The following is a 14,952-nucleotide window of genomic DNA, read 5'->3' on the forward strand; positions in this document are numbered from 1 at the left end:
CAAAGAGGGCTGAAGTCTTTTTTTTTTGTTTTTTTGGGCCACACCCAGTGACGCTCAGGGGTTACTCCTGGCTATGTGCTCAGAAATCGCTCCTAGTTTGGGGGACCATATGGGACACTGGGGGATTGCACCGAGGTCTGTCCTAGGTTAGCACCTGCAACCTACTGTTGCGCCGCCGCTCCTGCACCAGGTTTTTGGATTTTTAAATCTTGGTTAGATCTAACTTAGGAGACCCTGCATTCTAGTGGTTTTTGCCTGTGGAGTGTCTGATGACTCACTCCAGAGACTGTGTTCAGGATGATAGTTCATGAAGTTGAGAGTCCACAGACAACTCGGACAGTGAATCTTCCTGGCAGATGCCCTCCTCCCGCTTCCCAGAGGGGCCGGGTGCAGGTGGTGTGTCGAAGCCCAGTTTGCGCAGCCTGGTTCTTCAGCTCCTTGCTCCACCTCGGCTCTCCATGCTCATCAGCATGTCCCATGCTGTCCTTTCCAGGCACAGAGTTCGTGGTTGTGGAAGATGTGTCGTGCCTGGACACCAATGCCATCATTCTCAAAGGCACCACCGTGCTCACCTATAAACCCCGCTTTGTTGATCGCCCCTTTTCAGGAAGTTTGTTCGGCATTGAGGTAAGAAACAGGCACATCCATCAGTGTGCTGATGTTTGCTTAGCTCAACAGCTTTGGGCTGGAGAGGCAGTACAGCGGGGGTGGGGGGTTGGGGAGAGGGGGGGGCGGCACTTGCTTTGCACACAGCTGACCCGGGCTCAATTCCCAGCATCCCATATGTTTCACCTCTACCTGAGCCTTCCTGACCCCAGAACCTGGAGAAAATCCTGGGCATTGCCACAGCCCAAAAATCAAACCCCAAAAAACAGAGGGAGAGAGGAAGAGGGAAAAGAGAAAGAAGAGCAACTCTCCCGGAAGTTTCTGGAGGGTTATTGGGGATGAGATTCTGGAGAGCATAAACCTGGCTTGTAAGACCTTGCGTTTGATCCTGGAACTTCCAAAAAGGAAACAAACAAACAAAGAATCTATTCAGGGAGCTTTTCATGCCCTGCCGCCATATGTGACAGGGACAGGGTAGCCACTTTGATGGTATGGGGTGGAGGGACGGGGGCCCTCCTTGCCTGGAGCTCCATTCTCAGCACTTGTCTTTGTGAAGAGCCCAGATGCTGAGAGGCTTATGGATTGTCTACTTCCCTCCCTTGGAACATTGTGTCTTTAAAGGGTGGGCCTAGATGATAGTGCAGGGTTTAAGGCATCTGTTCCCCAGGTGGATAGCCTAATTCGAACCCCATACTACCCAGTCCTCTGAGCACCCTGTGCACCCTGAAACTCCCCCCCACCCCCCGAGTTAATTGGGAAGAGGGTGGCTTGACTGTCCTGCCTGAACTGACAGTGAGACCAGTTCCCTGGAGGGTGTGGCTCTGAATTGGTCTCCTGGGGCAGTTTCAGGAGTGGCCTTAGTGCCTGGAAATCACATTATGTAATAGTCTGTGAACGTCCTCTGGTCCCTTTTTTAAGCCGAATTGAAGGAAAGAAAGGAAATGAGGCAGATTATTTTTCACTGTTGGCAGCATATAGTACTTTTTTTCCTGCTGACATGAAACTGAGTTAAATTTGTAGAGGTTTCATTTCTTGGCCACTTGTTTCTCTCATATTAAAAAAAATACAATAAAAACAAACAAAAACAACACCACAGTGCTAGCACAGCAGGTAGGGAGTTTGCCTTGCATGTAACCCACCTGGGTTCGATCCTCAGCATCCCATTTGGTCCCTTTAGCGCCTCCAGGAGTGATTTCTGAGCTCAGAGCCAGGGGTAATTACCCCTGAAGTTCCCTGGGTGTTGTCCAAAAATAAAACATCACTTTGAGGGCAGAGAATCAGATGCTGGTCTGTTAATCATGCATGTGCAGGTCACCTGCTTTGCAGACCACCACAGTACCAGCTTTGAATGGAAAATCGTGGTCATTGGGGGATGAATTGTCAGGTGTAATTGGATCTGTGTATCAGAAGCTTGTGAAAGGAAAAAAAGAAAAAGAAAATGAAACTTTCTTGCACTAAAATCTTAGGAAAACTTCATGGCAAAATATTTGAGATCCATGTTCTTTAGGTAGCACCAAAAAAATTTTTTTTTGGTGATTCTAGGATTGAACCAGCAACAACTGTGACCAAGGCAAGTGCCTTAACCCTGACACTATTTCTCTCACCCCACTGGCAGCACAGTTGATCCTGACCTTTAAGGACCTCCTTTTTCACTAGTCAGGAGAATTTATAAAGAAAGCAAAGTGGATTGAGCCTGAGTATGGCAAAGGCACTTGGCGCCTACGTGTTTCAGTAGTGGTAGGAAAAGTGAGGAAGAATAGGACAGAAGTAAGGAATTTCTCTCTCCTGTGGCCTACTTGATCTTACAAAGTAACTTCCTTCTAGAATCTTCCCTCTCTTTTCTCTCCCATAAATGCACTGGTTTGTTTTTAACATTTCAAACATATACAGTGTATATATAGTAGAATTATATACTAGCTCTCAGCTCCTTCCATAGTTAACACGTTTTGGTTGTGGAAGTAATTACTAAATCACTTAGGAGAGATAGCATAGCAGTAGGACGTTTGCCTTGCATGCAGCCAATTCTGGATAGATGGTGGTTCGAATCCCAATATCCCATATGGTCCCTGGAACCTGCCAGGAGCGATTTCTGAGCTCAGAGCCAGGAGTAATTTCTGAGCACCACCGGTTGTGACCCAAAAACAAACAAGCAAAAAAAAAAAAAAAAAAAAAAAAACATAAAACCACCCCAACAATAAAACCCCATTAAATCACACAGAATTGAGGAGGAGCCATGGTTTAGCGGTAGGGCATTTGCCTTACACACTACTGACCCAGGACAGACTGCGATTTGATCCCTCAGCATCCCATATAGTACCCCCAAGACAGGAGCGATTTCTGAGCGCAGAACAAGGAGTAACCCCTGAGTGTCACCGGGTGTGGCCCAAAATCAAGAAAAAAATAATTGCTCCTGGTGTCTCAGGGACCATATAGGATGCTGGGGATCAAATCCAGGTCACTCCTGGGTCGGCAGCATGCAAGGCAAATGCCCTACCCATTGTGCTATTGCTCCAGCCCCTCAGCCTTATTCTTTATGAGATTTATTTTGGTGGTTGCCGTGGGCCTAGTGAGATAAGGCGGGTGGGTTGCTCCCAGGCTCATCTCTTGTGTTTCTAATGGTTCATCTCGTCCTAAATCAGACATTAATTGTGGCCACGCTGCATTTCCTTCTCCAGGTGTTTTCATGCCGACTCGGGAATGAACAGGACACGGCTCTTTCCATAGTTGACCCGGTGCAGATTCAGGTGGAGCTGGTAGGAAATTCTTCCTACCAGAGCAGTTCGGGATTGATGGATGCGTTCAACAGTGAAGATTTCCCACCTATACTAGAGGTAACGGTGACAAAACTTGTGCATCCACATTCCCTCAGCGACTTTTTAGTCACATTGACAAATAGAAAATAAAGTGACATATTCTCTGTCCCAGAAGTACTTCCATTCTTGTGAAGGATCCAAGACCTTTTAGTTGTTTATAATAATCTTGAAGTTCTAGCGAAGTTTCCAGAAGGCAGAACTGAGCATAGGTGGGAATATTGACTGTGAGTCTCGGGGCAGGTTGATAGGATGTCAGCATCGGACGAACATTCACATTAGGAAGCAGCTACGGCAGGGGTACAGATGGGTTGGCAGGCGTGAGATCGCAGGCGAGAATGGCTCACTAGATACCCGAGCTGGAGGGTAGCAAGGAGTGAAGAGGAGGAGAAGGGGAGAGAAGGCAGCAGAGAAAGGCTAAAGAAATTTGGGGTTTGGGTCTGTAGAGTTGGAGCTCCATAGCAGTGTATCCCTTGCCTAGCTTTGGGTTTGAGTCTCTGCAGTGCCCCCATCCCATCCAATCAAAAAATCATTTAAAAATTCTTCGGTGTAGAACAGGATGATTAATTCATTTTCACTTCAGGAGACCAAAAGTGAAAAGCTTTTTTGATTTTTAGTTAAATTACATTTTTTTGTTTGTTTTGGGGCCACACCCAGTGACACTCAGGGGTTACTCCTGGCTCTGCACTCAGAAATCACTCCTGCCTCGGGGGACCATATGGGACGCTGGGGGATCGAACCGTGGTCCTTCCTGGGTCAGCCGCGTGCAAGGCAAACGCCCTAACGCTGTGCTATTGCTCTGTCCCCTAGATTTTTTTTTTTTTAAAAGTAAACAGATGTCCAGTTGTCCATGTAGTGCCATTTTGAAGTGGAGGTGGTTGGATCAGGGCATCTGCCCTTGAGGTAAATCAATTTACTGCTGTTGTGATACTGCTGATCTCTGACGCCCATGGGACCTGCTGAACTGTGGAATTGACTCAGCTGAGGCTGCTCTTGGATAAAGATGGGCTATGTTACATGGCCAGTTTGTTGGAGCCACTTGGAATGGATTAGACAGAGTTTCTCCCATGGTGTAATGCATTATGCTGCTGGACAGTCCTGTCTCCCCACAGGCATCCTCCACTCTTCCGCTTTCTTTGAGTGACTGGGTATAAGTCACCCCATTAGACTATCGGCCACTCTATTTTTCTAGAGTAATAATGTATTTTTTTAAATTTTATCTTATTGAAACAATTATGATTTACAGAGTCCTTCATAGTTGAATTTTAGACATACAGTGAGTCATAACCCTTCCCACCAAGAGTGTCAACCTCTCTCCACCAATGGATCCTGAATGCATCCTATCCCACCACCCTTGGCCCCCTGGCCTGCCAGTATAACAGGCCCCCTTAAGTTTAGGTTGTTAAAATTTAGGTCTCTTGATTCTATTGTCGTTGAGTTCGTCTTGGATAAATTTTTTTTTCTTTTAATTTGGTGCTGTTTTTAAAATTCAAGACCTTGAAGCTTAGGCATCCAACATCATGGTTCTTAGTGCTAAATTTCAGGATGTTTCGCATCTTTATGGGCAGCATAGAGTCATGCCTGTTGGATCCTGGCGCTCCATTTAGGAGTCAGATCTGTGAAGATGAAGGAAGGGGTGATGCTCTTCGATTGTGAACGTGACTTTTCAAAGGCCTTTTACATTTTGTTAGATTCAGTTACAAGCCTTGGATATCAGACTCTCCTACAATGATGTTCAACTGTTTCTTGCCATCGCTAAATCCATCCCAGAGCAAGCTAGTGCTGCAGTGCCTGACCCAGTGGCCCCGGAAGCCACCTCAGGGAGCAGTTACCTTCCCGGTGTGTCTCGAGTGGCAGAGGAAGGAGGAACAAGACACAACTTGGATCCTGTTTTGGGTAGGTACCTGGCTTCTGACCCTTGCTCTGTCCTCCTGGTATGGTCCCTTTGTTTTCAGGTTGTTATTTCCTCCATAGTTGGAGTGTGGAGTATAATTGCATGTCACTAGGTACAACTATAAGTCCTAACCCAGATTAGGTTTCTTAAATTTAAATTTTAAAACAAGGGCTGGTGAGAGAGCTCAAAGAGCTGAAGTGCGTGCCTAGCACTGAAGTTCTTGATTTCTGGCCCCAGCATAAGTCTTCTATTAGGAATCAACTTTTGTTATGTTTTTTTTTGGGGGGAGGGGAGTTTTGGGTCAGACTCAGCAGCGCTCAGGGGTTACTCCTAGCTTTGCTCTCAGAAATTGCTCCTGGCAGGCTCGGGGGACTATATGGGATGCCAGGGATCGAACCCATGTCCGTCCTGGCTAAGCTGCATGCAAGGCAAATGCCCTACTGCTGTGTTATATCTCTGGACCCCAGGAATCAACTTTTGTTGATGATTGTTTTGTTTTGGGGCCACTCCTGGTGATGTTCAGGGGTTATTCCTGGATCTGCGTACATTCAAGGATCACTCCTGGTGGTGCTTGGGGGAACCATATAGGATGCTGGGGATTGAAACCAGGTCAGCGACAAGCAAAGCAGAGACTGGGTTTGATTGTTCTCTCTCCAGCCTCAGGAATCACATTTTGGCTAGAGAAATGAAGTTTTCTGAATTTTGTCTTTCAGCCTCTGGATTCAATGTCATAAAGTACTTAACAAAATGTATATGTGTTACCCCCTCAGAGTTACAACTGGCAAGACTGCAGGAGCTGGGATTCAGCTTGGAAGACTGTCGAAAAGCCCTCTTAGTGTGCCAAGGTAATTAGAAACAGGGGCTGCATTATGTGTTGTTTTTATTTGTTTCTTTCCTGCTGGCTCCTCACTACTCCCCAGTGACTTCGAGCCATTGTTTCTCAAACTTTTTCTGACCCTCCTTGGCATTGTTTCCTGGGCCCCGGCCCTCCTGGTTGGTCCCTAATCTTGTGTTATGCCCCCGCCTATCCTGGGTTGAGATTCTAAATGAAGATCTGCACTGACTAAGAGACTCCTTGTGGTCTTCTGTGGGGTCTGGAATCTTCGACCGGGAGCCACGCACAGCAGTTTGTGCCATTCAGGCCTCTGGGCTGTGGTGCCCTGTGGGGCTCTGGCTTCTCTCCTAATACCCGTGATGGGGCAGGCTCTAGCCTCTGTGTGCTCGTGTGTCAATGAGCAAAGGGGACACACTACCCTTGCTGCTTCTCTGTGCCCAGAGCCTGCCGTAGCAGGCGGTCAAATCTATTGGCCAATCATAGTGGTAGTGGCAGTGCTTGGGTCCTGGTCACTGCTTGAGGGCCCTTAGGCCTGTTGTTCATTTTAAGTCTTCTGGTACTTGAATGTAGGAATCACCATGTCCCCCTGTGAGGGAACAGCTCAGAGGGGTCAGTGGCGTTCCTAACTGGTGACAAGTGGTTGATGGGCTTAAAGTCATTCTCATTCTGCTGTAGATGCGTGTCCATGGCTTTCTCTGTTCTCTTTCTCTCAAAAAAGCCAGGACCTGGATGCAGGTCATACCTGGCATGGGCCAGACCCGAGTCTCCTGAGTATCTCCAGGTGCAGTCCTGGAGGCTTCTATGTAATACTCAGTGTAACCTTGGGATCCCCACAGGTGTCCTAGGTGACCTAGGTGGGGTGTCCTAGGTGACCTGCACTGCAGGACCAGAGCAGCATTGCATCCTTGGAGCCTTGCTCTGAGCTGATGGTCCACTAGATCATGAATTGCAAAGAGGGCCCTCGATCTCTTGCCTGGGAGTCCAACATCCCAGCCACTTCTTCCCTACCCAGCATTTCAGCCATCCCCATCCCGTTAAAGGTTTATTAATATATTTTCTTGGTCTTGATATTTGATTGTAAGTTCTGTTTCTCTGAGTAATACACACATACACACACACACACACACACACACACACACACACACACACACACACACACACGCACATTATGTATGTCTGCTCTTAAATGTTTGTAAATCCAAAGGTTGGGCTGCAAATCCAGCTCTATAGGTTTTACTATACAGCTTTATTGAGTTACAGTTGCTCTCTTGTAGTATACATAGCAGTAAGTATCTCTTTCCAGTGAAATGGTTTGTAATTAATATTTGTCATTTACTCAGAGGACACAATTTAAACCTTAGTTCATTCTTTCAGTATCTTGCCTTTTTTATTTTTAAAATATGGAACGCTTCATGAATTTTCGTGTCATCCTTGCACAGGGGCCATGCTTATCTTCTCTGTATCATTCCAGTTTTAGTATATGTGCTGCTGAAGCGAGCACAGTATCTTACCTTTTTAATTTTAATTTTTTTTTTTTTTTTTTTTTTTTTTATCTTTTGGCCGCACACAATGATGCTCAGAGGCTTCTCTTGGTTCTGCACTCAGGAATTACTCCTGGTGGTGTTCAGGGAACTATATGGGATGCCAGGGATTGAACCTAGATTGGCCATGTGCAAAACGAGTGCCCTCCCCATGGTACTATTGCTCTGGCCCCATCCTGCATAATTTGTGTAAAATATTTTTGGTATAAACTTTCGTTCATTTGTTTTTTACGTATTTCCTTGGTAGACTTAGTATTGTAAATCATAGATCACAGGGCATAACTTTTTGTCGTTCTTTTCTTGAATGACAAATACTTTCCTAAAAAAAAGATTGTAGCATGTTCTCCTTGACCCAGTAGGTATGAAAATGCTGGTTTCACCACATCAGTATAAGCATGAACTGTTTTCTTTTTTTCTGAAAACACTGAAGGTAGGCCTTGCTACTCTTACATTATGTTCCTAATTTTATTTTTGCCTAGTTATTATTACTATTTGGTCTAATTAACTTCATGACCCTTAGTGTTTACATTTTCTTTCTCTTTCTTTTTTCTTTTTTTCTCTTTTTAAATATTCAAAGACACATAGACATATTAACAATCTTTAATTTTTTTATTTTTAATTTTTTCTTGGTTTATCGGTCATACCCAATAGCGCTCAGGGGTTACTACTGGCTCTGTGCTCAGAAATTACTCCTAACAGACTTTGGGAACCATATCAGATGCCAAAGCTCAAACCTAGGTTGGCCATATGAAAGACAAATGCCCTCTTTCCTGTGCTATCGCTCCATTCCCTCGTTAAAGATTTTTTTGTTTTTGTTTTTGGGTCACACCCAGCAGCGCTTAGGAGTTACTCCCGGCTCTATGCTCAGAAATCACTCCTAGCAAGCTCAGGGGACCATATGGAATTCAAACCACCAATCTTCTGCACGAAAGGCAAATGCTCTACCTTCGTGCTATCTCTCCGGCCCCTCGTTAAAGATTTTTTTTTTTTTGGTTTTGGTTTTTTGCCATACCCGGCAGTGCTCAGGGGTTACTCCTGGCTGTCTGCTCAGAAATAGCTCCTGGCAGGCAGGGGGGACCATATGGGACACCGGGATTCGAACCAACCACCTTTGGTCCTGGATCGGCTGCTTGTAAGGCAAACGCCACTGTGCTATCTCTCCGGGCCCTCGTTAAAGATTTTTTTTTTTGGACTTGAAAATAAAACACTTTAATGTTATTTAACGTATTTTCTTTTTTTTTTACATTAACATAATTTTTATTTTGATCATAGTGGCTTACATATTGTTGAGAATAATATTTTAGGTACATATTTACATAAAATCCGGGGATTCCCGTCACCGGTTTGTTTTCCCTACTCCTCCGTTTTTGTCCTACCTCCCATATCATCTTCCCTCGTTAAAGATTTTTAAAGAAACTAGGAGTTGGCTCAAGTAGTTGAGCACATATGTCATAAGTGTGAGACCCTGAGTTCTTTCCCTGTATTGGCACTGCTAGGTTTCACCCTCATTGCCCCTAGAAACCATAGCACTTGGTGGGCACCCATACTCTGGTAGGTATGGCTCCCATACAGTATTTTTGGTTAAGAGTCATCTGGACTTTTATCAGCTTTAATTTCTTTAGTGAGCAGGGCATAGCTCTACATGTACAGAGATGGTATTGACAGGTAATGTGCAGAGAGCCTTTGCTCATGCCAAGCTCTACTCAGAGTCTATGTATGAACCCAAATGTTTCCTCTTCTTGTCAGTCCTCTAATTGGTCTGTAGGGAACTGAGAGAGCAAGTAACTTGCTAAAGACACAACATCGTATAAGTGCCATGGCCATAGGCCAGGCCACCATGGCCAGAGTCTGTGCCTATCACTACTTCCACTATTGCTGTCCTGCCTTCGGGATTCTGCCTAGGTCCCCGTTCCTTTTCCCTCCTTTACTATAGTGAGCTGTGTGAGGTGTTCCAGGGGCTGTTCCTTAACAGTTGATAGGACAACTGAGATGCTCATTTCTCTCTTTTGGAAATCGGTGATGGGTTGAAAAGACGAAAAATGTACCAACAAGTTGTTTGCTAATTCAGAGCAGCCCATCAGAAAGCCTGTCTGTCAAACCAATGACCCCTTGGAATTGGATTTTCTTCTCCCCCACCCCCCAGTGCTCCCTTAGCTGGGACTGTGGCTGAGGGGTGATGTTTATTCCCTTGGGAGGCACAGATAATGGAAAGTTAAACTCATGCAGAAGGGGGAACAACAAAGTGGCCCTTGTTGATTGTACGAAACCCATTTCTTTCTGAAGTCTCAGAATCGCATCCGGAGTCCAGGCTCTTCTGAGGTGTCTAGTAGTCCCCTTTGAACATTATTTTCCCATTCCCTTTGGGTTGTGCAAGTAGCCATGGTAGGAGTGGGTTGCACTGATCCCCTTTTCTTGTCTTCCAGGCCAGCTGAAGAAGGCAGCCAGCTGGCTGTTTAAGAATGCTGAACCACGGAAATCGCCAGCCCGAGTGGCTCCAAACAGAGAGAGTCCTGGGTCGCTGCCGGCGCAACTGATCTCGGGAGTGGAGGTCCGAGCCGAGAGCGTGTGCCTCTGCTTCATCGACGACTGCATGGACTGCGACGTGCCTCTGGCCGAGCTCACCTTCTCCCGTGAGTGCTGCCTGTCTCCCTGTTGTCCTTTTCCTCTTTTCTCCATACTCACAGGTCAGGTTTTCCCTCAAATTTTTCACAGTGGGTATTTTAAAGCAATATTAACTTGCCATGTGTCATCTTCAGCAGGTATGACCCAGGGACAATAGACCTTCTGAGTGGTGACATTTCAGTTGACAGTGTTAGCTAAATAATTGAATAATTGTCCTTCTCACCACTTTGCTTGGTTGGTAGTACAAAATGTAGTATGTTTGGTTGTTAAAGGCATTTGCAAAATAAACTCAGAAAATAGTTTTTCTGGGGCTGGAGCGGTGGCACAAGCAGTAAGGCATCTGCCTTGTCCGCGCTAGCCTAGGACGGCTTGCGGTTCTATCCCCGGGCGTCCCATGTGGTCCGCCAAGCCAGGAGCGATTTCTGAGCGCATAGCCAGGAGTAACCCTGAGCGGCACTAGGTGTGGCCCAAAAGGAAAATAGTTTTTCTACCTTCTTTAGCTTTTGGAAAAAAAAAAAAAAAAAACAACTGATTTGTCGTGGTAAGCTTCTCAGTCCTCCCTCAGGAGAAAGGGGGCTAAGACGAAGGTCTTTCCTTTAACCTCAGGGGCATGAAGTGTGGAGAATCAAATCAGAGCCTCCAGCATTCAAGGCATCTGCTCTAGCCCTCTGAGTACTCTCCCAGCTCCAGTGACTTTTTTATTTTGCTTTTGAATCACACCCAGCCATGCTTAAGACTTACACCTGGCTCCGCACCCAAGGGTCACTCCCTGACTTGGGATCATATGGTATGCCAGAGAGCAAACCCAGGTCACCTGTTTGCATGGCAAGAACCCTCCCTGCTGTATGATTCCTCCAGCTCTGTGGGGTAAATAATCTTTTTTTGTTTGTTTGGTTTTTGGTTTTTGGGTCATATACAGCAGCGCTCAGGAGTCACTCCTGGCTCTATGCTCAGAAATCACTCCTGGCAGGCTCAGAGGACCATATGGGATGCCGAGATTCGAACCACAGTCCTTCTGCATGCATGGCAAATGCCCTATCTTCATGCTATCTCTCCGGCCCCGGGATAAATATTCTTTATTGGGGGGGCGGGGTAAATATTCTTGACCCTAAATTCATTCATTGCAAGCCTGGTTAGAGGAGACCCCTGAAGAGGGTAAATTAATTTTTCCTGCTTTTTTTTTTTTAAAGAATTTTTTTGTTGTTTTAATCTTGTCTTTTTTTTTTTTTTTTATTTTGGGGCCATACCCGGTGACGCTCAGGGGTTACTTCTGGCAGGCTCGGGGTTCTATATGGAATACTGGGATTCGAACCACTATTCGTCCTGAATTGGCTGCAAGCAGGACATTTACCCTACTGCTGTGCCCTGATTAATCTTGTCTTTTAATATTTCCTTCCTTCCAGAAAGTTCAGTTCTGGGCTTTTATGGGACCTTGCAAATGTTGTAGTGTTTCCTTTTCACTATCCTCTGGGTACTACACAACATTCTGGTGACAAGTAGCACCACTTATACCTCACAAGTGCCTTTTTCTTTTTCTTTTTTTTTTTTTTTGGCTGTGTGTTGGGATCAGTTGTGTGCAAGGCAAATGCCCTACCCACCATACTATCTCTCTGGCCCCAATAGTTTGCTCTTTGTGGTAAACCCTACATTGTTAAGCTGGTCTTTGTTTGGGTATGACTATTTATCAAGCTGCCTTCTTCTCAGATTTTCATGTAGGACTCTTTTTTATGTTTGTAGGGGCCTCATGTAGACCTTGGTATGTTTAGGTCTGGGATTGCGGACAAGCAAAAGGAGACATTTGCTTAGGCCCAACCTTTTTTTAATTTATTTTTTACTTAAAAAAATATTTAGGCACTGGGGCCTCAGCGGTGGCGCAGTGGTAAGGTGTTTGTCTTGCATGCGGCTGACCTAGGACAGACTGTGGTTTCATCCCCCGGTGTCCCATATGGTCCCCCAAGTAACCCCTGAGCATCACCCAGTGTGGCCCAAAAAAAGCAAACCTAAGGGCACAACCTAAGGGTTTTTTTTTTTATCAAAACACAGTAATAGTGACAAATATTTTAGTATTGAGTTTTCAAAAAAAAAATCATAGTTTATGCAAAAAAAGTGTCAAGAAGAAAATGGCAGTTAGGTGTGTGCTTTTCGATGAAACTGACAGCTCTTTAGCTCCAACTCATGTATCTTTAATGTCATTTGTCTGTAAAAGAAAGTCCTCACTTCAGCAGTAAGATTTGCTGTCATTGCAGGCCTGAATTTCCTTCAGCGCGTGAGGACTCGTCCTGAAGGCTACGCCCACTTCACCCTCTCAGGAGATTATTATAACCGTGCTCTGTCAGGTTGGTATAAGCAGACATTGTCATAGGATTGAAAAAATTGATTTATGTGTTTGCTGCATCCTTTCTCTATGTAACTTTTACATGAGGGAAAGGGGATTGAGGAATGACATGAAAAGATTAAAACCGAGCCATTGCATCAGCACAGCATGATATAGGTATTTCTTTCTTTCTTTTTTGTTTGTTTGCTTTTTGTATCCCACCCGGTGGTGCTCAGGGGTTTCCTGGCTCTGCCCTCAGAAATTGCTCTTGACAGGCACAGGGAACCATATGGGATGCCGGGATTCGAACCACCATCCGTCCTGGATCAGTCTCGTACAAGGCAAACAAATGCATTACCGCTGTGCTGTCTTTCTGGTCCGGAAATTTCAATTTTTGAAAAAACTTATCTGCTATGTTGTGACTTAACACAAAAGTTTAGGGGCCTAAGAGATAGCACAACAGATAGGGCGTTTGTATGATTCCTTAGCACAGAGCCAGGAAAAATCCATGAGCACTGCTGGGTGTGACTCAAAAACATCCATTCCCCATCCCCTCAAAAACAGAAAACAAGAATTTTTTTATAGTTAATTATTTTTGATCTCGGAGTTTGGCTCATGCCCGAGCATGAAATTGCTTAATAGTAAAGGATAACGAAGTAGCTACATTTCGGGGGAGAGTTATGCATATCAAATGCCCACAAACATTTTACATGTCAGTCTGCCTCATTTCCTGCTAGACTTGTTTCATCCCAATAGTCCCAAGGCCTGGGAGTGTGCAACCGGCCTTACCAACATCCTTAAGCAAAATCACAGTTGGACCCTGTAAGCTATTGTGCATACGTTGCAAAGGGGTTTCTGGTTTCTTTCCTTCCACTGGAAAGACAAAGGTAAGGACTGGGCCCCAGTAGATGGTCGTTCCAGAACCCTGGCTCTTCTTGGTAGATACAGAGCAGTCAGTGCTTAGGTCAGAGCCACTCATTCTCTTTGCTTTCAGTAGAAAAGCCTCTCTTTTGCTGTGGCTGATAATTCCAGAATGTTCCAGAGTGTATGCCACTTCTCATTGTATATGCTAGTTAATCTTTCTCTCTATTCTGGATTCATTTAAAGGTTACACTTCCTAATGCTTCATAATATTTCACCCTAGGATAAGGGCACAAGCCTTGCTAGTTGAGAGAAACCCCGGTGTGGCATCTGGTAAACGTTTTTCTGAGAAGCTTTTGTTTTCCCTGAGTGAATATGGCTGCTGGTCACAGCCATGAGCACACCAGATAATGTGCAGAGTGACACATTTTTTACTTTCTATTGCATTCTGGGCTTGATGGGTATCGCTCGTTGAAAGAAACTCACTTAGAAAGATGTGAGGGGAGAGAAATAGGAGGATATGTGTGTGGGCTTGAAAAGCAAGTGTTGTGGGCCTGGGGAGATAGCACAGCGGCGTTTGCCTTGCAAGCAGCCGATCCAGGACCTAAGGTGGTTGGTTCGAATCCCGGTGTCCCGTATGGTCCCCCGTGCCTGCCAGGAGCTGTTTCTGAGCAGACAGCCAGGAGTAACCCCTGAGCACCGCCGGGTGTGGCCCAAACCCCCCCCCCAAAAAAAAAAAAAAAAAGAAAAGCAAGTGTTGTGTATGAAGTTATCGGATTTGTGACTGATCTGGTATATTTAGAAAATGGTTAAAAATTAACTGGCCTTGAGAAGTTGAATTTTTGAGGGGGCCCAAAGAGATAGTATAGCTGGTAGGGTGTCTCCCTTGCAAGCCCCTGACCTAGGTTTGATTCCTGTCAGTCCACAGGCTCCCCAAGTACTACTAGAGTGATTCTCAAGTGCAAAGCCCGGAGTTACCCCTGAACACTGCCAGATGTGGCCCAAAGACCGAAATTCAAAACCGAAATCCAAAAGACAAGTTAAAATTTTAAAAATCACAGTTTCTCCTCCACTTTATTTTTCATGCAGCACACTGTTAGACATTAAATGCGGCATTACTAAATATCATTAGTTCCTGCTATTATAATTCTAAGTTGGTACAACCACTTTGAAAAAATAATTAACATTAATTTGTCAAGTTGAGTCTAAATGCCCTCATCATCTAGAGCTATGCTTTCTTGATTAAACCCTGAGGAGTCTCTCTCTCTCTCTCTCTCTCTCTCTCTCTCTCTCTCTCTCTCCCTCTCTCTCTCTCTCTCTCTCTTTCTCTTTCTCTTTCTCTTTCTCTCTCTCTCTCCTCTCCCCTCTCTCCTCTCTCTCTAAGAAGCAAGTACAAGCCTGCTTACATTACTCTTTTTCCTAATAGCATAAAACCTCTCAGTAGTGAATTGGATAAAGACATCATAATA

The 14,952-nt window shown here is 45.1% G+C and overlaps 1 protein-coding gene and 1 non-coding gene across 2 annotated transcripts in view; one reads left to right on the forward strand and one right to left on the reverse strand.

Moving 5' to 3' along the window:
* The window catches only part of VPS13D (vacuolar protein sorting 13 homolog D), a 279,559-nt gene that overhangs the window by 94,450 nt on the left and 170,157 nt on the right, over nt 1–14,952 (forward strand). The window contains exons 32-37 of the mRNA XM_049775406.1: nt 494–627; nt 3,282–3,437; nt 5,108–5,312; nt 6,081–6,155; nt 10,110–10,316; nt 12,555–12,644. Of these exons, the coding sequence (XP_049631363.1) occupies nt 494–627; nt 3,282–3,437; nt 5,108–5,312; nt 6,081–6,155; nt 10,110–10,316; nt 12,555–12,644 (867 nt within the window). The remainder of the gene's footprint in view (nt 1–493; nt 628–3,281; nt 3,438–5,107; nt 5,313–6,080; nt 6,156–10,109; nt 10,317–12,554; nt 12,645–14,952) is intronic.
* On the reverse strand, nt 7,540–7,646 carry LOC126013007 (U6 spliceosomal RNA). The gene has a single exon (XR_007497345.1). It is a non-coding gene; the product is annotated as a U6 spliceosomal RNA (small nuclear RNA).

Source organism: Suncus etruscus, chromosome 6 (assembly GCF_024139225.1).
Source record: "Suncus etruscus isolate mSunEtr1 chromosome 6, mSunEtr1.pri.cur, whole genome shotgun sequence".
In the NCBI taxonomy this organism is placed as follows: domain Eukaryota; kingdom Metazoa; phylum Chordata; class Mammalia; order Eulipotyphla; family Soricidae; genus Suncus; species Suncus etruscus.